General features: G+C 41.0%; 4 protein-coding genes across 6 annotated transcripts in view; 2 read left to right on the forward strand and 2 right to left on the reverse strand.

Annotated features, from left to right (window-relative positions):
* Positions 1 to 178: 178 nt before the first annotated feature.
* Positions 179 to 8,041, reverse strand: LOC138625570 (RNA exonuclease 1 homolog). Its single transcript, XM_069706575.1, has 17 exons — positions 7,918 to 8,041; positions 6,993 to 7,370; positions 6,226 to 6,503; positions 5,950 to 6,096; positions 5,770 to 5,865; positions 5,390 to 5,648; positions 5,071 to 5,192; positions 4,590 to 4,733; positions 4,391 to 4,505; positions 3,985 to 4,125; positions 3,720 to 3,833; positions 3,405 to 3,478; positions 3,209 to 3,313; positions 2,833 to 2,948; positions 2,449 to 2,587; positions 667 to 787; positions 179 to 467 (listed from the first exon to the last, which is right to left on the reverse strand). Exons 1-17 carry the CDS (start codon positions 8,039 to 8,041, stop codon positions 379 to 381), a joined length of 2,562 nt encoding a protein of 853 aa, XP_069562676.1. The 3' UTR covers positions 179 to 378.
* Positions 8,042 to 8,357: 316 nt separating this feature from the next.
* On the forward strand, positions 8,358 to 14,382 carry poli (polymerase (DNA directed) iota). 3 transcript variants are annotated; one of them, XM_069706526.1, is made up of 10 exons: positions 8,358 to 8,565; positions 8,677 to 8,796; positions 8,889 to 9,053; positions 9,546 to 9,689; positions 9,871 to 10,107; positions 10,300 to 10,478; positions 11,106 to 11,197; positions 11,283 to 11,416; positions 12,007 to 12,227; positions 13,379 to 14,382. In XM_069706526.1, the coding sequence occupies exons 1-10, from the start codon at positions 8,457 to 8,459 to the stop codon at positions 14,129 to 14,131; spliced, it is 2,154 nt and encodes a 717-aa protein (XP_069562627.1). In that variant the 5' UTR covers positions 8,358 to 8,456; the 3' UTR covers positions 14,132 to 14,382. The 3 variants fall into 3 exon arrangements, with proteins under 3 accessions (XP_069562627.1, XP_069562628.1, XP_069562629.1); XM_069706527.1 differs by having other exon boundaries at positions 8,358 to 8,562; positions 8,680 to 8,796; XM_069706528.1 differs by having other exon boundaries at positions 8,358 to 8,559; positions 8,680 to 8,796.
* A 194-nt stretch (positions 14,383 to 14,576) lies between these two features.
* On the forward strand, positions 14,577 to 21,394 carry LOC138625550 (ras-related protein Rab-27B-like). Its single transcript, XM_069706545.1, has 5 exons — positions 14,577 to 16,682; positions 17,310 to 17,395; positions 18,330 to 18,433; positions 18,564 to 18,687; positions 19,940 to 21,394. Exons 1-5 carry the CDS (start codon positions 16,530 to 16,532, stop codon positions 20,127 to 20,129), a joined length of 657 nt encoding a protein of 218 aa, XP_069562646.1. The 5' UTR covers positions 14,577 to 16,529; the 3' UTR covers positions 20,130 to 21,394.
* Positions 21,395 to 21,493: 99 nt separating this feature from the next.
* Positions 21,494 to 26,628, reverse strand: part of LOC138625546 (alpha-N-acetylneuraminate alpha-2,8-sialyltransferase ST8SIA3-like) — a 7,667-nt gene continuing 2,532 nt past the window's right edge. Inside the window, exons 3-4 of the mRNA XM_069706541.1 lie at positions 26,214 to 26,628; positions 21,494 to 25,299 (exon numbers count right to left, since the gene is read on the reverse strand). The exon at positions 26,214 to 26,628 is cut by the window's right edge and continues 143 nt beyond it. Coding sequence (XP_069562642.1) covers positions 25,017 to 25,299; positions 26,214 to 26,628 — 698 coding nt within the window. The 3' untranslated portion in view covers positions 21,494 to 25,016. The remainder of the gene's footprint in view (positions 25,300 to 26,213) is intronic.

Here is a 26,628-nt window from a genome sequence, read left to right on the forward strand (position 1 = left end):
GCTCGCCCATGTATCTCCAGTAATCACTTCAATTGCTGACAGGTGTGCTTATTTGCATAACAGCACCTGAAGTCAATTTGACATTGAACCCTGAATGTTCATTGGCTGCTGTGAGTTTGAAAACAGACACACACAGGGATTTCATTCTGTGCTTTTATTTTGAAAACACTTATGACAACCCACCCATTTAGGTTTTCTCAGCACACAACACTGCCATTACAGGTTATGGACAAATGTGCTTCAAATCAAAATGTCATATACAGAAATTATATTAACATACATCAAGTAATGTAATCAAATAAAAATAAAAAACATAAACAGCCCTCCATGTGTCTTTTCATGTAAGGACACTGTGAGAATAATTTTGTTTTATTTCCATCATTTTTTCAGTTTGCCATCTTCTTTGCCCTTCCACAGCAGAAGCTCCATGCAGGCAGCAGCATCTTCTGCGGTGTCGTGGCCACAAACTGGGAGAAACAGTCATACATTAAGTTTACACAGTCAACATTTTCTGCAATAGATCTATTATACTGCTTCAAATACATGTTATGGTGAAATTTACACTTGATTTTGTATGTATGCAAGTATAATTGTGATTTGACTTTATTTGGATTCAGACTTTGATTGAAATGAACAAAAACAGACACGGGTACAGTGGTGACCCACCACTCTCTTGGATGATCCTCCTGAGGTATTCAGCTGTCAGGTTGTTGAGGGTCAGCTTGTGAGGGGGGCCCAGACGGTGGGGGAAGACCACTGATGTATCTACCACCTTCCCGTGGAGCAACTACAGTAAAGAGGGAGATATCTGAAGTTCTTATTAATGGAAGGTGAATATAACTCTGTGGTCATAAACAAGCTTAATGATCGGCAGTAGGTGTGGATTTCCGGTCTCTATTGGGGTTCAGTCTGTCGAGCATCATGACAACTTGAAACCAGTTGTACTGGGGTAGAAAAAAAAAATACTTGAGGACTTCACAACAGAGAGAAATATAAACATGATTACTACTACATGAAGTTTGCGTGCTAATTAGCAGGAGGGGAAATCCCTCATGTTTGTCAATCATTGCTGTACATTTATTTGGTAGACACTTTTCTGTAGGAACAAAAGCAGGATGTAGTTTCAAAGTGTGACCACTCACCACCCTCTGCATTTGTCATATTTTATCATAATGTAGTTATTGAAGCTGATAGTTTTCTAATGTAGCTTTAAAACAGTGTGACATGTAAATTTAAAATAAGTAAGTCATCTACAAATACTGCAACGATTTCTCGATCACCCAATAGTGATTGTGAAGTCATATTGTCCCTTTTCATGACCCATTTAAATTAATGTCACTACACTGGCCATTAAGATGTGAAAAAATGGGGCCACCTCAATACCAAGCTTGGGTACCGAACTTTGATACTTTTATGGCACTGAACACCAGTGAGTCCAAAAAAATGATTCGTCATTTGGTAACAAATTTTGATAATTAAACTCCACCGGTGAGCACGAGAGGCTTCTCTTTGCGCAGCCACCAAACCAGCATCTACTGAAAGCCATATGAGGTGTGGGGACAACTGTAAATTGTTGCTACAGAAAACATCCCGTGTTACACTCCGCTCCTCTAAATGCATAAAGCTCTGCATCACATCAGTCACACACCACGCCACCCACCCAAGTGAAATCTCAACCTGTAGGAAACACTGCAATAAGACTGCATCATCTTTGTACCAATATCAACTATGCTGGTGATTGGCTGTCTGATGTTACTTTGAAGACGTATGCAGAAAAAAAAAAACCCAGCATAATCAACCCTGAAACGGGGGTCATGTGTGCTGTTGTATTTTGTGAGACTTGACTACAGCGTGGATCACATTGGAGTAAAATAAAATGTCAAAGACAAGCTCACAAGCATGGCTCCATTTCATCAGGCTCATAATGTTGTGAAAGAGCTTTCAGTATGTAAAAATGCCAAGGAGCTGAAAAAAAAAGAACTAAACGCGTGTACTGTAACGTGTAATGTAATTTTCTTTTTGTTGACATGGATTTTATATTATGGTATCAAAAAAACTATTGTTCAGGAACCGGTATCAAAGTCAAGGTATCAGTAGTGGTATAGAACATTTCCAGGTGATCCTGTTGAAAGCTTTGTCAGTATATTATATTTTGTTGAAAAAAAAAAATTGTTAATAAAAAGAAGAATATGAACAGAAAACATAACACTCGAATGAATCCATGATAACATGAATTATGCAGAAGAAACACTTGTGTAATGACAGGCAGAGGGTTACGTGGAAAGGTGACTGGGCTTTGTGTTACAAAGCTCTTGTTATATAACACACTTGTTCCGTTTTCAAAAATCCACATTTTTATAATCACCTGTATAAGACAATTAAAGCAGGGTCGCAAGTGACAAATGTGACAGCAGCACTGCAAAATGTTGAGAAGCTTGTTGTAATCACCTTCAGTAAACAGAGGTCTGTTTCCAGGCCATGTCCAACCAGAATGGTGTCGCTGCTGATGAAGCTCAACAAGGTCTCTTGGACCTCTCTGAGGGAGGTGTGGTTTCCCTTCACATCCTCCTCACTGATGCCTGAAAACCTACAGAAGTGAAGTATTTCACAGGCTATCAATGGACCTGTTGACGGATTCAAACACACGTAAACACAGTAGCTGCACTGTTGCCTTCATTTTTATTTTTTTTTCATCCCGTTTTAGTAACAATCAGTAACTGCTCGTAATGTACCGCAAAACACTATTGCCTTTCAGATGGTGGAGAGAACAGTTGATCAGATTTGGATCATTACCAAAAGGTTATGTGAGTGTGAAGTAAATAATGACATTACCTGGTGATATAGTCAATGACTTCATTATCCGGTCTGACGTAGGTGTCGTAGACGACTTGAAGACTTGAGTTGACCACCGTCACTCTGGACAGCTCCAGACCATGAATGGTGTAACACTATTAAGACAAACATTACCACAAAATACGTCGCATTAAGCTGAACAGCTATGCAGTAATCATTTTGCATCCAGTAACATAGGAGGAAGTTACAGAATAACAATTCATTTTCAGTTTTCTAAGCTCATTTCTACTGTGCTACTCGGTTTTTATGGTCAGAAGTTTAATTAATGACATATTCAAACAAAACTTCCACAAGTGAGTTAACATGAAGACATGAAGATTTTAAAAACTAAGCCCCTAAAAAGATCTGACGTCACCATTTCACAATCTAAGGAGTAAACGCCGGGACAGCTGGTGTCCGAAGGACGTCTGGGGACGGTAGACACGAACCCATCCAGGCTGAGGGCATCATGGACATGCAACTGGTCAAGACGAGACAAAAATAATCAGAACTCAAACTGGTCCCGTTGAATAAAAAGTTTAAAGAAATTTCTCAAACTTTGTGCAGCGTACCTGAAACACCTGACATCCAGGGGCCCCCATGACTCCTTCACAGCAGCTGTAGCGGGTCTCCACTCCCCCCGGCACTGTAATAGTTTCAAAATATTACAAATGATCCTGAATCTTTACCATGTATCGCATCTGGAGGCTTCTTTAAGAGCACAGAGAGGCCCGAGACTGTCTTAGTACGGTATTCTTAATAAAGTGCTCGGTGAGTGCATAGAGCTTCAACAATTAGACAATCAAAAGAAACCAATCTGTAAATATTTTATACACCAAACGATAAAACATTTAATCAGAACAATAGTTGGTAGATTGGTTGCTCACCTCTTTTCTCAACTCCTTTCCCATAATGGTAGTTGCACTCCTCCTTGCGAATGTGTTTGCCTGATTGGCTCACAGAGTACGTCGCCCCACATCGACAGCAGATCCTCTTGAGGGCTTTTACCAAGAAAACAGAAAAAGCTCATCATCAAAGGGAAATGTGCCGAGACAGAACCCCGACTACAAGCCCGGCAGGTAAGTGCGCCCTCTAGTGAAAGTACATGAGAATAGCAGTGAGTACAGTTGGAGTGTGATCTTTTTCACTTACGGTCCGTGTTAACTTTCTTATTGTCAGCAAACAGAGCAGCACAGCTTCGTTTCTCTGGGTGCTGGAGAGGATAGTTGCTCTCAATGAGCCTTTCATCAGTCAAAATATAATCCTTCAAACTCTCATACAACACCATGTCATCTGTGTGAAAAACCAAAACACTGAGAAGCTGTCAAAATATGAGTTAAATGATGTGTGCTCTTAAAAGAAAAAAAAGATATAATAATAATATTAATTGTCTCACCATTTCCTTTAAACTTCTTCGGATTAAATGATATGTTGCCCTTAAATCTTTGGCTCTCGACTTCATTTTGTTCTGACCAGAAAAAAATAAATGTATTAAACTCAACTAATTGTTGCGTTGCATCCGCTTTGTTGACTCTTTTCATGAAGAGCACATTCTCACCTTTAGCAGCAACAGCACTTTGGTTCTTCAGCCTCTTGAGTGCATTTACAGCGACACTCAGATATTTGAGTTTGTTCATACTGCGATTGTACACAGTCTTCTCTTCAACGAGGGCCTGTCAGCAGTAACAGCAGGGAGAAGAATAAACATCCACACGGGAGTTTGACAGTGATGAGAACATTCAGTGGCATATGATTACCTTTTCAAAGGCATCATTAACATTGGCGGATGTTTTGAGGAACTCCTCTGTGAACATGTTGATGTAACGCTGACGGATATCATGGGGCACTTTGTCTTTTGGAGCATCACACTGCTGCTTCACTTTACGTTTTGCAGGCACTGACTGAAAGAAGAAAAAATAAATCGCTTAATGTTATTAACATTTTTAACTTGTACAAGATACAAATTTTGTTCAAATCAAGTCTATAAAAATAGCAGAAACGCAGGTGTATTTTTGTACTTCTTACTTTAGGTGCAGCCTGGACAGGAGCTGGAGGAGCCATGAAAGCAGCTGGACTTGAAGTTGAAGATGTCAAAGCAGAAGTCGGTGAAGGTTTACGTGCTGGAGCAGGAATGAGCACAGGTGCTGTTGGGCGGCATTTTTGCACAAGGGTAACTGCAGGTGGATGGTAGGTTTGTTTAAAGGCGCTCGTGTGCGCTTGACTGATTGGAGTTAACACTGAAGTAACTGGGCTGGAAGTGGAAGTAACAGGCAGAGGGAAGGCGCCGTCTGGGAGGATTAAGTGCAAGTTGTTGCCCACTTCAATCACAGCAGTTCCCAAAGAAATGTAGTTCAGGCAAGCTGCAGAATCAGACAAACAAAATTGCAAATGCAGATAGAAAAAAAAAAAAAAAAAGGGAATAAATGCTGCTACAGTATACGAAGGCAGGAAAGGTGTGTTATTGTGGGAAATTGTCAATGACACAAAATATTTCATGTTAGTTGATACTTTAACTGGTATTTCTAAAAGATCCAAACGAATCTCATCTACTACTGACCATTTTGCGCTGGAGCAGCGTGCAGGTTTTCAGAGGTTGGAGTCAACGCAGAAGGTGAATTGTGGCTCTCTGGTATCTTCTCACAGTTGGAGGAAACAAAAGCCTGACCGCCTTTGACTGCAGCAGACATCATGGAGGCTCTCTGCTGAACCTGCTGGATCTTAGAAGTGGTCGGGGGCCGGGAGCCAAATCCTGATGCTGCTGGCCCACGTAGGGGCACCAAAACCTGGGGCTGAGGTCTGATCTTAGCCACTGGCTCCTGAATGCAGGAGGAAAATGAAAAATGCACTTAAAATGAAATGATATTTTCCTAAATACGGGATGAACCTGATTCTGAGCCAGGAGATCGGGGTGTCATGTCATGTGTTCGTAGCATGTACCTCTGTGAGTTTGGCTTCATGAGCCACCCTCTTCTTTCCTGCCAATGCTTCTGGTGTGACGTTAACTTTCTTCTCCGCCACATCTGTTGCTTCAATCTAAAAATGACAAAGAGGAGGGAAAAATATTGACATTGTTGGAGACACTTCTTCGTGGACGTGGAGTTTGTACGGCGTACTTACAGACACGTCGGGATAATCTTCATTTCCCTTTTCCTCATTGTTTGCCTCCATGAAGATCCTGTAGCACTCTTCCATCGTGTCACTGTCTGACAGCTCGTCGTCGGAGCTGATAATTATCACCTCTTCGTTTTCTGCCATCTCCAAAAGCTGCTCAGCGAGTTCAGATAATGATTCAACTCTGGCAGTCAAATGTGTGTTGACAGATGTTGATGAAACATGGCAAGGTTGAGAGTGGCTGCTGCTTGAAGCTGGTTCTGCCCGCTGCTGGTATCTCACAGGTGAGGTACGGTCGATGGCGGCTTCCCCCTGGACCTCTTCGGGCTTTTTGCTGGACATTTTCTGGCTGCCGGGCACCGATGACGTCGCAGGTTGCTGAAGAGGCCAGTGAGCCCTGTTGTGAGTCGGCTCGTCTTGCCTGGTGTGTTGCCTGCGTGGCGAGTTAGCAGCTGGAGCTTTGTGAAACAGGGAACTCTTTGGTGGCTGCTGTGGATTCATTTTCTCATCACCACTGGTCAACTCGCACCGAGGGTCGCTCAAACTCGGATCTCGTTGTTCTGAGGTGGCGGGAAGACTTACAGGTTCAGAGATGTTCTCCATTACTGTTTCAGTAGACTGGAAACCAGTACTCAGCTTTTGACATTCACTTCTAAGGTCTTCTAAACATTCAGTTAAGTCAAAAACACTCCCGTCAAGCGCTACATTTTTACATTCTTTGTACTCATTAAAAGTAGGTAGATCTCGATTGCTTTCAACACCACAATAAACTTCACTTGTATCGACCCTTGTTGCAGAGGGAGATGCGACCTTGAACGTCTCAGCATTTGTCGTGTGCAGCTGCAGAGAATCAAGCAGAGCTTGACCTCTCGTTTTGTCAGGCGACGGGGGGACATCAATAATCAGGACACCGTCCTCATTGGAGTCATCAAGTGGCTCTGGAGATGGCGATCGGGAAAATTTAGCTTGATGCGAGGCTGGATCCTTTTGGTCACAATCGTTTCTGGCTCTTTTTAAATCTTGACTGTGTTTCATTTTCTGCTCTTTGCCTGACGAGTTGTAAGACCGCAAGTCAGCAGAGAAGTTGGACAGAGGGTCATACTCCAAATCAGTCCTCGGTTTTGAGTTGTCCACCACGTACTTCCTCGGTCGGGCGTGTGTCTTATCGAAGTCTGTGAATGAAGGCAGTCCATAAGAACTTCTGTCTAAATGTTGACCCGTCGTCACACACTTGGAAACGGGTGCATTGTTTCTGCTGTCTGCTTGTATCGTCTGGTAGCGTGACAGTCGCCTTTGCTCCTGCTCCACCTCGTGCCTTACAGTTTCAATCTCCTTGTTGATCCGCTCCAGCTCATGGAGGCAGTAGTCTTTGGTGTCATCATCCCCTGGTGCTCCAGCAGCAGCGTACACGTTGCCTTTTTGGACCCCTGATCACCAGGAATATGAAATAGGACTTATTAGTGTTATTGAACAAGCTGTGAGGAAGGATGGTCTTCTATAATTTTTGTACAATTTGTAATCGGTTTTTTTTTTTTTTTAAACATATGAATAAATTACTTGTGCTTTTCAATGCTTTTACGTTTAAAATAGCAGATTACTGCACATCGATGACAACAATCTTTAAAAAAAAAAAATACGAAGTCCTCCCCTTGTTTTGACAATATTGGACCCGCAAATGCGCTTAATTTGTATATTGTTTAATTGATCGGTTTAGAGGGATCCAGACAGAACGGTGGCTAAATTATGATCAAAGAAAGTGTAATACCATTCAACTTTAGGGCGATTATAGCCAGCATTTATATGTGGCTACATTTAAGCTTTTAACCCACGTTACTTTGAAGTAATAGCAGGTTGTGATATTTAAACTGCAACATGTAGCCCAGGTACAATTCAAACTTTGTAATACGTAAACCGGCGAGATCGTGCACACCCGGTGTAGTTGGTAGCTGCAGGGAGCAAACCTCAAACACTGACCTGTGAAGTCCATGATCGATGATTGAGTTGAGGCATGTTTGTACAAACAATGAGGCCGCTCACAAAGCTCACGCCGAGCGAAAGGACAATTTATATCAGAAAACAGACCAGAAGAGGAAAACATTGGCAAAGAAGACACTTTTAACAATGCTCGGTTTAATTAATTAACGTGGCCCAGCTCCAACTGAGCCCCAGGTGACGTCAGTCCCATATATATATAGGCTCTGCTCAGTGCGCGAGACGGGGGAAAAAAAATAACCCTGAATAATATAGTTTTAAGAAGATAGCGTTTACATTATTCTAGATTAGTTTAATCACCGTGTAAATATAACCCGTTAAGGCTTTTTTTATTTTTTTTATTTCGGTGAGGCTGGTTGCTGTGCTGCAAGTAACACCTCCAACTCGGCAGATGGCGCTGCTCCACAAAACTGAATGGGGTCTCGCAGGGAACGAAACAGTCCAGCAGCAACAACAACAACAACAGTAGTGTTGTCGAGCTCATTAAAAGCTACTAAACTCGTATAATTGCGTCGTTTAAAATGGATAGCAGCGAGGCGGAGATGGAAGAGGATGAAACCGAATGGAAGAACAGTTTCGTGGATTCAGCAGCTCTCAGCCCCGCTGCTGCTGCTGCTGCTGCTGCTGCTGGTAAAGTGTGAAGACTTCAGCTGGGAAACTGTCCGAAACCGGACACTTGCTTTTGGCTTTCGTTTTGGCATGCAGAAATGGTCATTCTTGTATGTAAAACATTTGTTTCAGGACAAAGTGCCAATAAGACCCCAGGACCTGCACACAGAGTCATTCTGCATTTCGACCTGGACTGCTTCTATGCTCAGGTGGAGATGATCAGAAACCCAGCACTGAGAGAAGTCCCTTTAGGTAAACTGACTCACGACAAAACATCCCCCGAGGCACAACAATTCAAGTTGATGTGATCTGTTAAAGCCCCAAAATGCTTCTTATATCAACAGGTATTCAGCAGAAATACATCATAGTCACCTGTAACTATGTGGCCAGGGAGCGGGGTGTCACCAAGCTGATGTCTGTGATTGATGCTGAAGAGAAATGTCCTGAGCTGGTGCTGGTTAAAGGAGAAGACCTGACACACTACAGAGAAATGTCCTATAAAATGACAGGTAGGAAGGAGAAACATTTATAGAGACATGTCCACCTCATTGTGTCCATTTGCCGCTAAGTGGGGAGTTTTCTTGAGTGACACGTGACATGAAGTTACTTCACACAGGAAGTATGTTAAGTAACAGATAATAACTGAGCTCCCTAAAAAAAAAAAATCACTGTAAAACAAACAAAACATCACGTTTTTATGTCAGGCTCTTAGAAAATATACATTTGTCCAGTGACAATGACTTTAAAAGCCAGAATTCAATGCAAAACAAGGTAGTTTGCATATTAACTCAGACTCAACTGTAAAAACTTCACAGTTTGCTTGAATTGTACTATTCCTATTGCCTTTGCTCTCCTTAGTTACACACACAAACTAGTGCAACAACATGTTACTATTCTCTTATGGTTGTTAAAAACGAAATGAAGTTAATGTTTTCTTCAGCCAACATATTTTTTTAATTTCTGCGCTCACCTTGCTTGACCTTGTTTTGTCCACCGTCCAGAGCTGCTGATGTCCTACTGTCCGGTGGAAAGGCTCGGTTTTGATGAAAACTTCATGGACGTCACAGAGATGGTAGAAAGGAGGCTAGCAGAGACAATGGAGTCTGACAGCTTTTCGTTTAAAGGACACGTCTACAATCATTTCAGTAAGTCTCCTTTGCGCCTGTGGTGTGGGGCTTCACATCTGGCTCATGAAATGTGGGAAATGACTTGTGAAAGAAGACAAAACCTGTGAGATATTTGTATGGCACTTTCAGTTTCCCACTGAGCGAAAATCTTTCACACTCATAAATATGACACATTTCTGTTGTTTCTTTTCCTGCTCAGGCGCAGATGTGAAAGCCTGTGATCACCCGAGGTTGGCTGTAGGCTCTCACATTGCAGCAGAGCTCAGAGAAGCTGTCCACAGCAAACTGGGCCTGACTGGCTGTGCTGGCATCGCCACGAACAAGCTGCTGGCCAAACTGGTTTCGGGCACCTTCAAACCCAACCAGCAAACCATCCTGCTGCCAGAGAACGTCAGCGACATCATGGGCTGCCTAAGTAGTCTCCGCAAAATACCAGGTATACACGCTCTAAAGAAAAGTTCATCTTCAGTAGATCTTTTAGTGCAAAAGCGAACAGAAATAGATACTGTTGTGTTTTCCAAAGGTATAGATTGTGTTTGAAGAGCAATATTGTTTTTTAGCCCTTTGATGTGTCGTTGTTACTCGTATCAGGTAACCCTGACTTTATGATCCCATCATCTCTTCTTAGGGGTGGGTCACCAAACTGCCAAGAGGCTTCAAGCCCTGGGATTGGTCAGCGTGAGAGACCTACAGCTCTTCCCGCTGAATGACTTGGTGAGAGAGTTTGGAGCTCCCAGTGGTCAGCGCTTGAAGAATCTGGCCCTTGGTGTGGATGACTCTCCTGTAACCTCCTCTGGGGCCCCTCAGGTAAGCTAGGACTGGTACAGATCAGTAAACTCATGAGGATGGCAGAAAACATTGTCCATTTCGAGTATATGTAAGTTCTTTAAGGGACACTCAACCGATCTGAAACATTCACCGTCCTTTGTATGAAGAATTTTGCCTGATTTTGATATTGGACTTTTTTTTTTTTCACCCAAATATCAGCATCAGCCCCACAAATCCAGTATCGGTCGGGCTCTAGTATTAGTATCTTGAAATGGCTTAGACCTTTTGAATCCTGATCTTTGTGCTTTCAAACGATGTATACTTTGACTACTTGGCCTGTAGGTGGGCCAGTAAGTGGTAAAGGTTTTAGTTCAGTAATACTCGGCCTGTGTATTCTCTTCAGCTGTGGCAGTGTTTCCCTGAGTTAAAAGAATAATCCTGATCAAATCAAGTGAGTTATCACTGTTTGAGATTTAACATAAAGCCTTTAAAAGAAACATGTATGGGTTTTGAAGGAAATAGCCAATGAGAATCCAGGGAGAGTTGAATGAAAGATGTTTTTTTGCTGTATGAAAATCCACATATAGTACTGGTCCTTCTGTTTTTAATCGGTCTAATGTGAGCCCTTACTGGAAAACTCCTTTAATTGTCCTCTTTATGTTTCAGTCTCTCAGTGATGAAGACTCCTTCAAAAAAATGTCTTCAACCCAAGAAGTGTTGGAGAAGATTCAACAACTCCTGGGCAGTTTGGTGGAGAGGTCGGGGCCAGTGCCAATCTATCGTTGTAGTGTTTTAAAGCATGACTATCTGAATCTAACCTTTATGACTACGTTTGAAAACCAGGATGCGCAAAGACAGCAGGCAGCCTCAAACCTTCCGGCTTACCATCCGGAGATACTCAGCGACCAACAAGTGGTTCAGCCGAGAGAGCCGTCAGTGCCCGATCCCGAACCACGTGGGACAGAAGATCACCTCTGGTACGCTCGTGGACCAGGGAGCACTCTGTACTGTCGCTCAGGATGAGCTCAGGATGACCAATGTAGAGGTTTTGTCGGGATTTCCATTTGCCATGAAAAATATCCGAGAGTATATTCACCTGTGTCGTCTGTAGGGCGATTGATCACTATGATTGTTGGCCTGGCGATTTTTAGGATTTCCTGGAGATCAATAATAAAGGTGCTGTAAATGGATGCATGAAAAGATTATTGTCTAATTTGTTCAGGTTTGGGTCTTTTTCAGTAACCGATTTAAAATCCATTAAATCACTGATTTCAGACTTTAACTTAACACAAAATCACAGAGAAGAAAGAAGCCTCAGTAATCCAGGTCGTAGTGTATCTACAAGTCTAGATGCATTATATTAACGTACGCCTCTGTAATGTCTAATAATGTCAACTTCATATTGAGTCCTTGAATTTGGTGAAACAAAATGTGGAGAAAGTTCTTGAATTTGTTTTGAAAATTACTATTTTTGGTTGATTTTTTTAACATTCTTTGTTAAGGTAGTGAATTCATCTCTGCTCATTGAATTGCCATTAAAGCATCATTTTCTTTAATGTCTTCACAGATAACAGTGATGATGCTGTGGTCCAGCTCGTCCCGATCGCCATGAAGCTCTTCAACAAGATGGTGGACAGCAGCGCCGCCTTCCACCTCACCCTCATTAACGTCTGCTTCAGTAATCTGCTGTCCAGAGGAGCTGCTGTCGGCGGGAAGGGCTCCATAACGTCGTTCTTCACACCGAGAATGTCTCCCAAAGAAACACAAATCTTCTCATCACAGACCCAGGTAGTACAGTGAAGTAATGCTGTATGATGTGGCTTCTTATTACTTCTCTGATAATGTTATCTTAATTTCATCAGCCTCTCTGCAGGTCTTGTAAAGTTTAAAAAAGGCTTTAGAGGGTGTTAAAAAGCCTTATAATGGGCAGATGTTGATTTTAGCCAAAATTCAAATGAATTCCTTCATTTTCATTGGCATAATGATTTTGTATCATCAGAAAGTCCATCTGTCCATTTGTCCTATTCTCTTAAACATATATATATAAAAAAAAGCCTTGAGGGAATTTCTTCAAAGTTGGCACAAACGTTTCCTCGGACTCAAGGATTAACTAATGAAATTTAGGTGGTCAAAGGTCACTGTGACCTCCCAAAACATGTCTGTGGCAGTAACCCAAGAATCTATATGCTAATTATGACAAAATCTTACACAAATATCTAACAGGATGACATTATGAAGTGAGGACATTTTAATATACAAAAAGTGAAAGGTCAGTTTAACTGTGACATCAAACTGTTCTGCAAAAACTATTTTTGTGGCCATGATTCAACACTATAACTGAAGGGAGATTGTCACTACATTTTGCCTTTAGTCAAATAGTTGTGATGCTAATTGTGGGTGTCCATCCAGAGACTGAGCTGACTGGATAGATCTTCTGTGCTGATGAGTTGAAGATGTCTGTGAAGCATCCACGTTTTAGGATTTGAAGCTTCTTTGCAGCAAGTTGTCCCCTTTCAAACCGTTTTATTGACCAAGCACGTGAACAAATGTGAGGACTGCTTCAAAGTTTTTACTACAAATGTATGATATGAGTCTCAACAGATGTGGATGTGAAATGCATTTTAACTGGTTGGTGGAGACTCATATGCTGCAGAAAAATGCTGAAAAAATATTATAATAAATAGTTCTAGGCTCTATTAGCAACACAGATTTTAGATTTCATTTCATTTAGTATTAAAACGGTTTTGAAAGGTGTTTAAGTTACCTTGGTGAGCAGAAACCCTGATTCTGGGAGACATTATGTTGAAGAGCTCTTGATCTGCCTTGTTATGTCACACTGTGCTGCTACGTGATACAAAGTTTCCCTTCTTGGAAAGACTATGTTTGTACTCTGAATTTCCTAAAATCATGAATGCCCCTCCTCTTTGATTCTCCAATAGGATGAGTCGTCTCAGAGTGCCGACTGCTTGGATCATCAGATGAGCACACACAGCACGATGACTCAACACGAGAGGCAGCTCACCACCAAAAGCTCTTGTAGCTCTGAGGCAGCATTACAAGGGTTCACAAGAAAAAAAAGCTCTATTGTTGCTGTAGAAGAGACTCAAAAAGCGTCCTGCGTCGCAGCGGGGTGCGACCCTCGTGAAACAAATGACACTGAAACATATCGACTGCCACCGAATTATGACCTGGAGATGTTTAGGCTTCTTCCAGAAGACATCCAGAAGGAACTGTTATCTCCTGCCTATGTACACTCACTTTCCAGCACTTTTACCAGCCAATCAGTCGCTGATGTCCCCCACATATCAAACAACAAGTGTCCACAGCCCTTTGCAGACTCACAAAGTAATAAAGGCGTAAAAGAGGCTGCAAATAAGTTGGATTCGTCTGACGGAACGACCACTGAGAATCCCCGGTGGCCTGCGGGCACAAGTGCACTTCCAGCAGAAGGGAGCCTGTCATTCCTCCGGTCTTCTGACTGTGGGTTCCCGGGAAATGTGGACCCTGAGGTGTTTTCTCAGCTTCCGCCGGATGTTCAAAGGGAGCTGATGTCCGAGTGGAAGCAGCAGAAGCCGGTCCTGAAGACTCCTTCATCCAGGAAACCAGGGAGGAGCTCCATGACCAAAGAGAGAAAGACGGCAGGAAAAGGCAGTCAGGCAAACAATTTGTTCAAGTATTTTAAACCCAGTTAAATAAAGAGGGACGTTAAGAAGTTAGTTCTGCTAAAGATTAAGACAAACTCTTATTTCTTACTGCTGAGTTTTTCTTGTTTGATGAGAACAATATAAAGAAACACTACAGTTTTCTGTCACTGCTGTGAATTAACAATAAAAAAAAAACAGCTACACAAATATATAGAATCAGTCAAATGTGAATGAAACATTCAATTAATTGATATCTAATTTGACAGATTTTTACAAATGATTGAATTAATCCATGAATGGTCACTAAGTAATTGAATTTATTGATTATATATTTGATGGATGAATTGATAATCATTTTAATAATTACCCTTTTCAAATTTAAAATTTTCAAATAATGAAATACTTTCTAATTTCCTGTTTATTTATGGATAATTCATTAATTTCTAAATTCTTTTTGTTGAATTAGACATCAGTTGATAGAATCCTCTATTTTTATGACACAAAGAAGTAATAATGTCTGCTTTAATAGAAATTTTATAGAAGCAGCATTGAGTTGTTTACAGATAAAATGTTCCAGTTAGTCAGGGTCTGATTTCTGATGCATCACACACACACAGCAGAATAATTAACAAATATCAGGGTGGAAATCTAAAAAACATCCTAACAAAAATAAGCAAACATCATTGTAAAAAAAGAAAATTAGCATTAACTGATCAATATATGGGCTTAGCAATGATTAAGCTAATTCGTGGCATTTAACAAACTGCAGTCTTAAAGATGAATCTTGGGTTTGAGTCAGAAAATAATGTATTTATCTTATTTACCTAATTTATGAGCACCCATTTCTTTCCAGCTTAGTGTGAAAGTCTTCGCTGTGTTTTGCGGGCGCTTTGCAGTTTCTGTCCTCTGATCTCTGTGTGTCTCACTCAGCGCTCAACCTCTGCTGCACTGACACGGTGCAGAGCAGACACAGACGAAGGGAGCGACGGGAGTTTGTCCACTCCTTAACTGATTGTGTTGATAGCGTCGTTCTCTCGGACGGGTTAAAAAAATGGATAAAAAAATTGCTGAAATTGATTATCACATATTCTTGGGCTGCCATCAGTATGCCTGGGCGGCCCAACCAAGTAAGTCTGTGTGTGGTAAACAATGTTTTAGAAATGGGTGGCGAGCTGCTGGTAGCTCGTGACTGACGGGTTGGAGACCTCTGGTGTAGAAGGAGGTCAGGAACCTGAAGTGACCTAATTTCATCAATTCATCTGAACACAATACTCACAATTATTTGTATATAGTCAGCAGGATTATTTGATTGAGCCTCTGGAAGTTGGGCCCACTCCTTGTTTGGGTGATTTTCACTGAAATCCACAGTAATTATTTGTTTAACAGTGGACACAATCCGGTTTTCAAAAAGCCTTTTTCTTTCCCCTCATGAGAAATCAGCCGAAAACACAAGGTCTGTAAGCACAGCCCTGCTTAGGTCTCGCAGGCCTGAAACTCCTCCCTGGATCACATGGAAGAGGGGTGAGGGGGAAAGGTTCAGGGCATACAGTGTGCCAATGCGTCATGATAGGAGGTATTTTATTTAATAAGGACGAGTGAAGCAGCCTCTGAATGGACGTTGGCACTTCCTGCAGCTAGACTGGTAAGACCTCAAAGGTTCATGTCATGTCTGATGAGGAGACGTCTTTGAGTCAGTTGCTATTTTAGGAATTAACCAAAGTCCTGTTTGACTGTTAATCTTTTGTGTGTTTTGTCAGGTAAATGCAATGATTGCTGCATTTTGATTATTCAGCCTCTCCTCTCTCTGCCGATTAGAATATTATTAATAACACACAAGGGGAATAAGTCCAGATTTCATGCTTGTATCACATGTCTTGCCTCTCAGTACCCGCTAAAATTGTGCCAGCAAACAGACATAAACTGAACAGCAGACATATTTGTTTCCCTCTTAACCATTGTGCATAACCAAATCTGATTTTCCATACTGTGTTTATTGGCCTATCTTGGTGATGCTGGGAGTCTAACCAAAGCACCGCAGTGACCTGAGCAGCGTCACACAGTGATGAGCTGTCTGCCCATGGCCCTTAACGTCAATAAAAGGAGTTCTGTCTGCCAAACAGGCCCCGTTCTTTGCAAAGAAAACTCTGAGAAAACTCCGGAGAGGCATTTGACTGCTCATGTGGAAGCCAGCTGCAGTCATGTGCTAGTCCCTCTGATCAGCACCTAATGAGAGGGGAGTCATGACATCCCGCTAAGACTGTGATGGTCCTGCAGATTCAGACTGAAAAATACAGTTTAGGTGGAAGAATTTCACTTTTCTTTTCCGGTTGAGTCACCTTTCATTTACTCAGTCTAACGCTCATAGTTCGGTACATGATTCCTGAAAACCAGCAGAGCATTGTACTGTGAGTTAAATTCTGTGGCAGGTTCAGTGCTCAGCTGCACAATGGCTGACTGGGACTATGACTACCTGATCAAACTGCTGGCACTGGGGGACTCCGGGGTGGGAAAGACCACCTTCCTCTACAGGTACACCGACAACAAGTTCAACCGCAAGTTCACAACCACAGTGGGCATTGACTTCAGGGAAAAGAGAGTGGTGAGTGAAGCACCGAGTATGTTATGTAGAGAGATTATCAACTTATTTTTCTCTTTTCTATCTTTTCTATTTGAACTTTAAATGATACATATCTTATCCTAATATATATTTTCTGCACATAGACTGAAATGTTTTGTGAATTAATATTGCTACCAATCTTTTTGCACAGCAATAAGAAGTCTAAGTGGTTGTTTTTGTGGAGCCTCTCCCTCTGACTTAGATGATCTAATCTTTGATTTTTAGTGAGGGGATTTTAATGTCTGTCATCCTTGTTTACAATAGTAATCCAGGATAATGCTTCCTAAGATTAAAACAACTTTTGACTATAAGTATCTGATGAGTGATCTTTATAACTAATTGGCCAAAGTCAGGAAATAAATAAAAGGAGGATATGGTATTATTTTGTTACCAGTGCAGATATGTTCACATTTTATCTGTCCCTTATAAAGTAGATCTCTTAAGCCAGTTACAAAATTGCTTTATTCCCTGTTTCCCCGAAACCTATAGCTGTCTGGGACATATTTGCCTTATCTGCACAAATCTCCCAACAAGTGAAACAAAAAAACAAACAGTGAAGTACATTTTCAGTTCTTTGGATAGATAATTGAGATGTGTGGTTTGGTTCAGATGTACACGGGGACAGGCGCTGATGGGACGACTGAGAGGAACTTCAAAGTCCACCTTCAGCTCTGGGACACAGCAGGACAAGAGAGGTCAGTCTGGACTCATGTTCATTGTATATTTGACAATTTAGACGTGTTTATTCAAAGTCATAATGTCTCCAAGCTGAATTTCTTACCATAGCAATTCTTTGTAATATTAAAACATCAGCTCACACTAATACCACCAACAAATTATAACCTGAGAATAGATGGACTGGAAGCAAGTGACTTGAATTGACCGGTACGGCTTTCTGAAACCAGAAACGAATAACATCAGAATAATTGAATTAATATAGTCTGCAGGCATGTTAGCGTTTCCCCGTCCTGGTGGGTGTAAGAGAGAAGTGTGTTCATAAACCCTGCAGCTGTGTGTAGAAACTTAAGCTTGTGTACAGCTCAACTGCAGGATTTATTCTGCATTTCTTGCCTCTAAGAGAGCGTGACGTTACTCTTGTGCACTGTGCGCTATCTAGTGACTTGTTTGAGTATCGCACTGGCCTGGTAACCAGTAGGGTACAAAGAAATTGGCATTTAATCACAATTTAAAGACACAATAACATTCAAAAAGGGCTGGAGTGTCTATTTTCAACTTATTGAACTGATTATAAAAGCACTTTATCATTTTCTCTTTATGTATGTGTGTCCTATAGAGACATTTTTAAGCCTCAAAACTTAAAGCTGGACTTTGAGGCTCGACTCTGGCACAGTTCTGCTTTGAGATTACCATGTCTGAGTTTAGTGTGTTAGCATACAAACATTTTCCAGTTATCACTAAACGCAAAGTCGAGCTGAGGAGAATGTTGTTAAGTTCTTCTGGTCTTTGGTCATAAACCGAAGTACCCTCGAGCTGATGTGGACTCTAAAGGATCACCAAACCAGGAGGATTCACCCTCCGGGGACAGTGAATGTCTTCAAATTATCCAGCAGCTGCTGAGACATTTCAGTGTGAACCTGCTAGCGTGTCTGAAAATTTGCATGTCTTCAGGTTTCGCAGCCTCACCACAGCTTTCTTCCGAGATGCCATGGGCTTCCTGTTGATGTTCGACTTGACCAATCAGCAAAGTTTCCTGAACGTCAGGAACTGGATGAGTACGTGTCATCTCTGTCTGCTCTGCTGCAGATATGTTTTCTTGCATCAGTGATAACCCTGACTAATGCTCGATTTTAGTTTTGCTCATGCGTGCTGCGGGTACAACTGACTTCCTCTGTGTTGGTTCAGGTCAGCTACAGGCCAACGCGTACTGTGACAGCCCAGATGTGGTGTTGGTGGGCACCAAGGCAGACCTCCGGGATCTGAGGGATGTTCACGCCAGACAGGCCAGAGATCTGGCCGACAGATACGGGTGAGGCATCACATACATACTGTTGTTTACTAGTTACAGTGGAGATGAGAGATGTAGGAGGTTTTGGTTCCCTGTTTTGCCGCCATCTACTACTGCTTCTCCCACTAACTCAGGGTGAACTGTACATTTGCTTTGGCTGTGACCCTGAACAGAACAAGAATAAGCTTGCACTCATAAAGAAGGGTCACAATAATGTCATCCTATTCTATTATGTAAAAACATGTCATAAAGAGTGATTTAAAGCTTCATTCAATATAATTAAGATATATTCCTACACATTACGCAGAAATTCTGTCAACTGGCCAGACTTCAAAATGGCTGCCATTATTTTGTTTACATTACAAATGTTATAAACTGAAATACACTGTTTCCAAACTAATAATCAACAACTCGTGAATCAGTGTAGGTGTGATCACCGTTTCCAATTTGTCTGGTAAACACAAGATAACTTCTTGTGCTTGAATACTCATCGACTATTTTAAACTGGTTAATGAATCTTTTCCTAATCATCTTTGTTTTTAGCTCGTTTTAGCTTTCCTCATTTTGATTGTTGTTTCAGGAATATTTTTTCTTTAAATCTTCATGTGTTACCACTTAATATAGTTTTATTTTGGCCTGGATCTGTGTCCAAAAGTGGAAATGCTGCCATCATGGTCAGGTCCTTCTTGAAAAAGAGGTTGCTAACCTCAAAGCTAACCTGGTTAGATAAAGGTTGTTTTGAAGATATATCAAAGATACATCATATTTTATATTGAACAGTTTCGACTGACACTTCTGTATGCCGGTTGTTGTTTTTTTTCCCACAAGTTCATAATGAGTTAAATATGTATCATTTGAATTTGTTTTTTAAACACTTTGAGGAGACTGAACTGTAAATAAGTTGCCCAAGTCCCACTTCTGTCAGCAGTTGCCCACAAGATGGTGCTAGTTAACTATTTTCACCCCTGTTGCCCTGATATTCTCCCTAAATCTGCTCATATAAAATGAGATTGTTGCTCATTTTGGATTTTTTAAATAGTGAACCGTTTTCCATCCTCAGGTCTCTGAAATGCAATGAAATAAACAATGAAAGAAAGGTTTTTGGTTTAAGTGCTCACTTATAGGGATAAACAAACTCTCATAGGAGTGACGAGTGCATGCTGCTCATTTTTAAAGGCTGCCAAACACGGATTTAGCGGTACCCTGATTCAAAAGAAAAATCACTAATGTTTCTTCTATGTCCACATTCAAGACACATTTCTTTTCTCCTCAGCATCCCCTACTTTGAGACGAGCGCGGTGACGGGTGTCGATGTGGACCATGCCGTGACCACCCTGCTGGACTTGGTGATGAAGAGGATGGAGCAGAGCACATACGGGGGCCCCAGCACTGAACCCAACGGCAGCCCCGTAACCAGCCATGAAGTGGAGGAGGCCCCTGTCAGGCGTACGTGCGCCTGCTGATGTTACCACCTGCTGATGTTACCACCAGCAGCCACTCCTCTCACATTTAGATGGTACTGTTACCTGGAGCTTGACATGATAGGTGAGACATTTCAGATCCTGAAATTAACCGACATCTATCCATTCATCCATGCATCTATCTATTCAAGAGGAGAGTAGAACTTTGGAAATCTGGTCACTTTGACTTAATTTATTAAGTGAAAATACAGTCATGCGAAAAAGTAGGAACATCCCCAGGCAACTGTTGGATCTTTTGACATATTTGGACAAACACTTGACCCTCTTTGAAAAAGTGCCCCTTAAAGGTGACTTACTCGAACAAATGATACATATATTGACATTTTATAGTCATTTTCATCTTTAAAAAAAATAAGAAATACAGATCAATCATATGGAAAAACTAAGTACACCCCTACATTTATCACATCCTCAAATCCACCCAATTAGAATCAGGGGTTACAGATTAGGGGCCAGTGATAAGAAGCTCTTCAGGGAGTGACAGGTGTATCCTGTCTTATTTGAACCTCTGGCATCCAGGGTCTGGTATTGTCTTTAAATTAAAGTGTGTGATGTCATCATGCTAAGAGCTAAAGAGCTCTCCAAGGCCTTCTGATAAAAAGGTTGTAGATGCTTATGAGTCTGTCTACATGTGGTGTAGATTTCAAACTATTCCCCATTTGTCTGACCCTGATCAGAGGACCTGCAGGCACGTCTGGATCTGATGGTGTCAAAGTGCACGCAGCTACAATCAGAAAGAGACAAATGTATGAGAGTCATGATGGGAAAAATCTTTTGTTGTCCAAAAAGAACATGCAGACAAAACACAGGTTTTTTTTTTTTAATAAAAGGCTCTGAAAAAAAGAAAATTGTTTGGCCATGGTCACAGTGGACATGTTTGGCGCAGACCAAAGACAGCTTCTCAGGAGAAGAACCTCAAACCAACCGTAGTGGAAGTGTTTGCTGTTTCTTCTCTACCTGAGGGACTGGGCATCTTACCGACCTTTCACAAGGCTGTACATGAAAAAAAAAAAACACAAAAAAACCCATAAACATCTTACAACTGAAAAATTTTGCATCGAAGAGTGGTCAAACATTTCAGCAAGCCGATGTTAAAACAACTGAAAAAAAAACATGAAGTTAACTCTGCTAAAGGGGGCAGGACCAAATGACTGAAAAAGCTCATTTGCCTCATGGTCCTATTTCATCTATTGGCACTAGAGGATGTTTTCTTGTCTATATATGTCAAAAAAGACAACTATTTCCATGTGCTGTCCTTATTTTTCACAAGACTGTAGGTACTGTCATAAAAACTGGGTTGTAATTAAGAAACAAAAGAGTCAAACATCATCTTCAAGTGGGTCATATCAGACAAAAATACTGTTTTTATTTAACACGTTGAGGCATTGATGGAAGGAATATGCAGGCACATAATGTATATTTATCATGGAGTATAATCAAAAAAACATTTAAGACATGATTACATTTCTTACATGGATGATTGCTTTTGTTTGAACAACCTAGATAGCAAAGTCCCTTATATGATTTATGACTTTTATAGGACATGTACATAAGCGGCCAAGCTTTTTATGCATTATGGAACAAAGGTACCATGCAGATCGAACACAAGTACAAGAATGTTAAAGGGTTGTTGGAACAAATCCTGTATAGTGCTGCATTTGAAAAAAAAAACATTTTATGTTTAGGTTATGCATGTCGCTGTCTAATCATTCAAACGTACTGTAATGCACAAAAAGCTATACTGACTGGAATTACAATCCTCACAGGCTTTGTTAGCGTCGTTATCTTTTACACACATTCTATGCATTGATTTTTCAATGTTAGGAGCATCCTATTGGAGAAGGAAAATGTCCAGCATTCATGTCAGAGCCAGTTAAAGAAATCAATCTAAAGGAGGACATTCATGGAGTCACAAAATCCAACACATTACTTTGGCAGGTGCCACAAAAACTGATATTCAACATCAAATTTAACATAAAAAAAAAAAAAAATTAAAAAAAGGATTTCTTGGTGTTAGCTGTGTTACAGCTTCCAAAACTCCTAATAAATCTCTATTATTTCTACTTTGAACACATGGTCTTTGGTGTGCCTACTACACATTCCTAATGAAGGGACTACATCATTATTTCTACACATCTATGACATCAATTAAATGGCCAAAATTTGGCTTTCAAACTTTTTCACTGGACATTTGTTTTCATGGTCGTGTGACTGCACTGTGATTTGAGGACGAGACACGCAACTGTGCTGAAATGTTCATCTTGCCAACGGAGACGGACAAAAAACGTTTTGTGTGGGGCGGGATGGCGAGCGAATGCCTGCCATGCTAAATCTGAAACACACAATGTTTCTGGGAATTGTAAATGACTGCATTGCTCAGCCTAAGCCAGAATTTGCAACACGGAGCACATGTTGCCGAGTCATGAGACGGTCATGGGGCCAGCTTTCACTGTTTGGGTCCAGTTGTCCTCAGCCCCAGATGTCCCGGTCTGCTTCGGTCTGGCATGATACGGTGGACTGTTTAAGAACCCAGATTTATCTACAGTTATAAAAAATAAAGCTCGTTCATATTTAAGTTTATCTGTAGAGGTTTGGTCCCATGTGGAAGAGAGCAGTGTGGTTATATTTTTAGCTTTCAAACATCTCTCATAAAAAGACACTAGTGATACTCTTAAGGAATACACCGTCAGGAATACAAACAATAGCAAAGAACAGAATTTTACCCTCAAAACAATCTTCAAAAAGGTTGTATAAAACTAGCCAAAAAAATTTGTTAGTGCCTCACATGCAATGTCATTTAAATGGATCATGCTCTTTATACAAGATGCAGTAAGTCGTATAACATTCATTCGTTTATCTGTTTTACGTCACAAATATTGAAATTGATATGGTTGTGATGAATAAATAACTTTTCTTCAGTCAACAAAAGCTCTATAATAAATAGTGTTTTCTCTTGTTTTGTGTTTTCGAAATTGAAATAGTGGTAAACTTCAAGAGCAGCTATTAATTGAAGAAATTCTGTCTGAAATGTTGCATTTCCTGATGTTTTTAGCCACGCTAGCGCCATGATTTAGGTCACAAAGATGGTCTATTAAGTTTAGTTTTCTGTCGCCGTTCAAGTTCAAACTTGCCAGTTTGTGTTTGTTTAGTGTGGATATAAGTATGACTAACTTAACCAGGTTCTACAGATTCTCAAACTAGTTTGTCAGTAAATATTTACACCTGCTAAACCGCCAGCTGCAACTGTTAGCTGCTCGGAAATAGAACGGTTGATGAATATGCTATTATCCATATAGATGGATGGATAAAAGAGATGATATAGAATTTGTCTGACACATTTGAACAGTAAAAATATGTAAACATGACAACTAGATCGTTTCAAAATGATATTTTGCAAAAAAGAGACAATATAATTAAAATTACACATCATTTGGCAGCACCATTACATTAAAGTTAGTTGAGTATGCTGTCCACTTACAATAAACTGACCAATAAAACATTTACATTCGGAAGGTATGTTACAGCTCGTTAAGTCTTTACGAGCTAAATGATTGTGTCAATATATTCGCAATTATCTTAGCTCAGCATAATGAAACAGGACACAGCTTGCCCGCCTCTTTCCAAAGGCAACAACTTCCAGGTCACTAATTAACATTTTATATCTTGTTTGTCATTTGTACAAAAATATGTGGTTTTACTAGTTCTTGGGTTTCCTGAAGATCCGATTTAGTAACTCAATTCTGAAACTCGCTTGCGGTTCATTCAAACTTATAGGAAATGCTTTACGCACAAACTTTGTCGTAATGGATTAACAAACAGCTGGTGCAACATTTGCCCCAGTTTGTTACTGCCATGTATTGCGGTTATGGAAGTCACGCAAGTAAAAACCTAATGTTTTGTAAAAGTAAACCAAACCTGAAACAAACTTACACAGTGGGTATTTCTTTATCATTAATGTAAAATTATTAGCCTATTTTCATGTATTTGGAAGCTGTGTGACTTGAATGTTGCCGCTAGTGTGGCTGTAGACTTGTTGGAAGATATTTGTCTTGTGTTCTCAGAACCTAATGTAGGCCGATACCGATTTCTGCAAATCTGTACTGTAATGACAACGTACTTTCGTCTGTCCATGAATTTATGGCTTATTGTTGGAATGTTGATTATTATCCCAAAAATTTTAAGAATCTCAACAAAATTTGTAGTGGACAGTCACACACTGTCTACAGAGAATAAAAGACACACACGTATATCTTGTAAACAAATACCATTTTTCAGAGCAGTGCAGATTGTCTGACACCTCATGGGGGGGGGGGAGGCCTGAAAACAGGAACTGCACCTCTCTTGAGGCATTGAATCTGATTACAAAAAAACACTGATCTAACTCCTTCCCTGAGATTAGGCAGTGATTTCAGTGTACAGAATCAGTATACTGTTGTAAATGTGATTAATTAATCTGTATCAAGCAGAACTGGAAGATTTTACTATTTGTGGTTCCACATCTGAATCCCCTGCGGACTTCACAGTTTAAATAGACGTTTGATCTGTTTGAACTATTTAGCCACGGCCAGCAGCCATGCAAAGGAGAGTAATGGAAGCAACTGAGCAGCATGAAAGTCCTAACTGTATTACCGAACACAACAATATGCCGAATGAATAACAACACTGTGATTTATAACCCGAGAGAGGCTGACATCTTCATGTGAAATTACAGCGTGACGTGAGTGTGTGTTTGCAGAATGATAATAAATTGCTTTAACACTTATCATGCTTATCATGTGTGTCACAAAAAAAGTTTGAACTGAACTGATGTACGCGGGTCACGGCCTCTAGAGTCACCTCTTTAAAACCATCCAGCACCAGCCGTGTGTCTTAAGTGCAGTGCGTCAGGCCGAGTCTGATCACGCCTTCCCTGTGCAGCTTGTAGAGCAGCTTGAACTCGCTGGGCAGCTGGTGGGTCTCCTGCCACTTGGTGGTGAATTTGGTCCCTTTCTTGTCGTAGTAGTGGTAAGGCAGATCCTTGCCCGTGTTGGGGTCCCAGCCGAAGGGCCAGAAGCCGTAGAGGTGGATCTCGTCGCACATGGCTGAGGCCAGCGTGTACATGAGGATCCCAGTGCTGAGACGTTTGGGAGAGAGGTTTTTAGTCTTCCAGTATCTGTGAGGGAAACGACAAGTTAGTCCATCGGAAATTAAATCGAACTCGTGTAGAATGCGGTGACTCATCCTTTATCGCCTTTTAACAAACGCTCACTGTAATCTGACCTCAATTATAATTTTATGTTCTCTATCTCGTCTATCTAAGTTCCCTTATCATTTAATGTACCATATACAGTATAGTCAGGGTTTTATTATTTGCTGCGATTTTATTATACTCGTACACTACTGCTGCCGGCATTTTAGAAATACTGAGTTCAGTGTGACGTCTTGCCTCGCCATGGCATGGAAAATCACATGGTTTGGGTTAGGAAAACAAAACCACGAGGTTAGTGTTAGGCACAAAAACTACATAGGTTATGATGCTGCTGTAGCAAAAAAAAATTCCCCTTGGGGATTAATAAAGTAACTATCTGTCTTGTCTATCTATCTATGAAGAGATTTCCAACCACCCACAACCTATCTTACTCAGACTTTAGCACTTTTATACTTTGTCAAATGACCTTCATCACGTGACCTTCATCACATGACCTCCTTCTTCGACCCTTGTCATACGTGCATCAACAAATGTCACATATCAAATGCTAAAAGGTGTGTTTTTTCTTTAGGCTATTTTTATTTGGACAAAGCTTTTATTTAACACTACTGCATTGACCAATTTGATATATTTTATATGATATATTATATTATATGATATATTTATGTTTTATTGATTAAAGCAAGGAATCATGAGTAGCAATCTTGAAACCCCCCCCCCCTCCCCTACCCACCTGGACCCCCCCCCCCCCCCCGATTGATTTCCAGTTTTACTTTTATTTTGACTGTACTAAAATCAGCCAGTAAAATTTCCAGCATGCCTAAATTAGATTATTTTGTCTTTCAGCTGTGCACAAATTATTAATCAGATCTTCTTACTTGTTGACATCATGCATGATGTTTCCTGGCCAGGCCAGTTCAACCTTCAGTTGGCCCTTGTGCTCCACAAAGAAGTCCACCAGGGTCCGGGTAACTGTGGCTGAGGTATGAAGGAAGAATGCAGGGATCCACAGGATGGCTCCCTCCAACTTCTTAAGGTTGAGGAAGAAATTATTCCTGTCTTGAATGGTCAGCAGGTTGTTGTAGTACCTCTCCAGGATGCTGGGGTTAAAGGTGGTCAGGTTGGTCTTCTTGCCCACGTCCTTGGAGTAGACCTCCGTGGGGGCGAAATTGCAGCGGAAGACGAAGTCGGCTTGGTCGATTTCTGGGCCGCAGTGGCTGCCTGTCAGGATGCCGCTGTTCCCCACCACAGCACACATGCTGTAGTGCTTGTTGTGGATCGGGGAGTTTTCTG

Source organism: Brachyistius frenatus, unplaced genomic scaffold, assembly GCF_029030835.1.
Source record: "Brachyistius frenatus isolate BFR_SWC_R1_liver_20210118 unplaced genomic scaffold, ASM2903083v1 Contig_63, whole genome shotgun sequence".
Taxonomy (NCBI): Eukaryota; Metazoa; Chordata; class Actinopteri; family Embiotocidae; genus Brachyistius; species Brachyistius frenatus.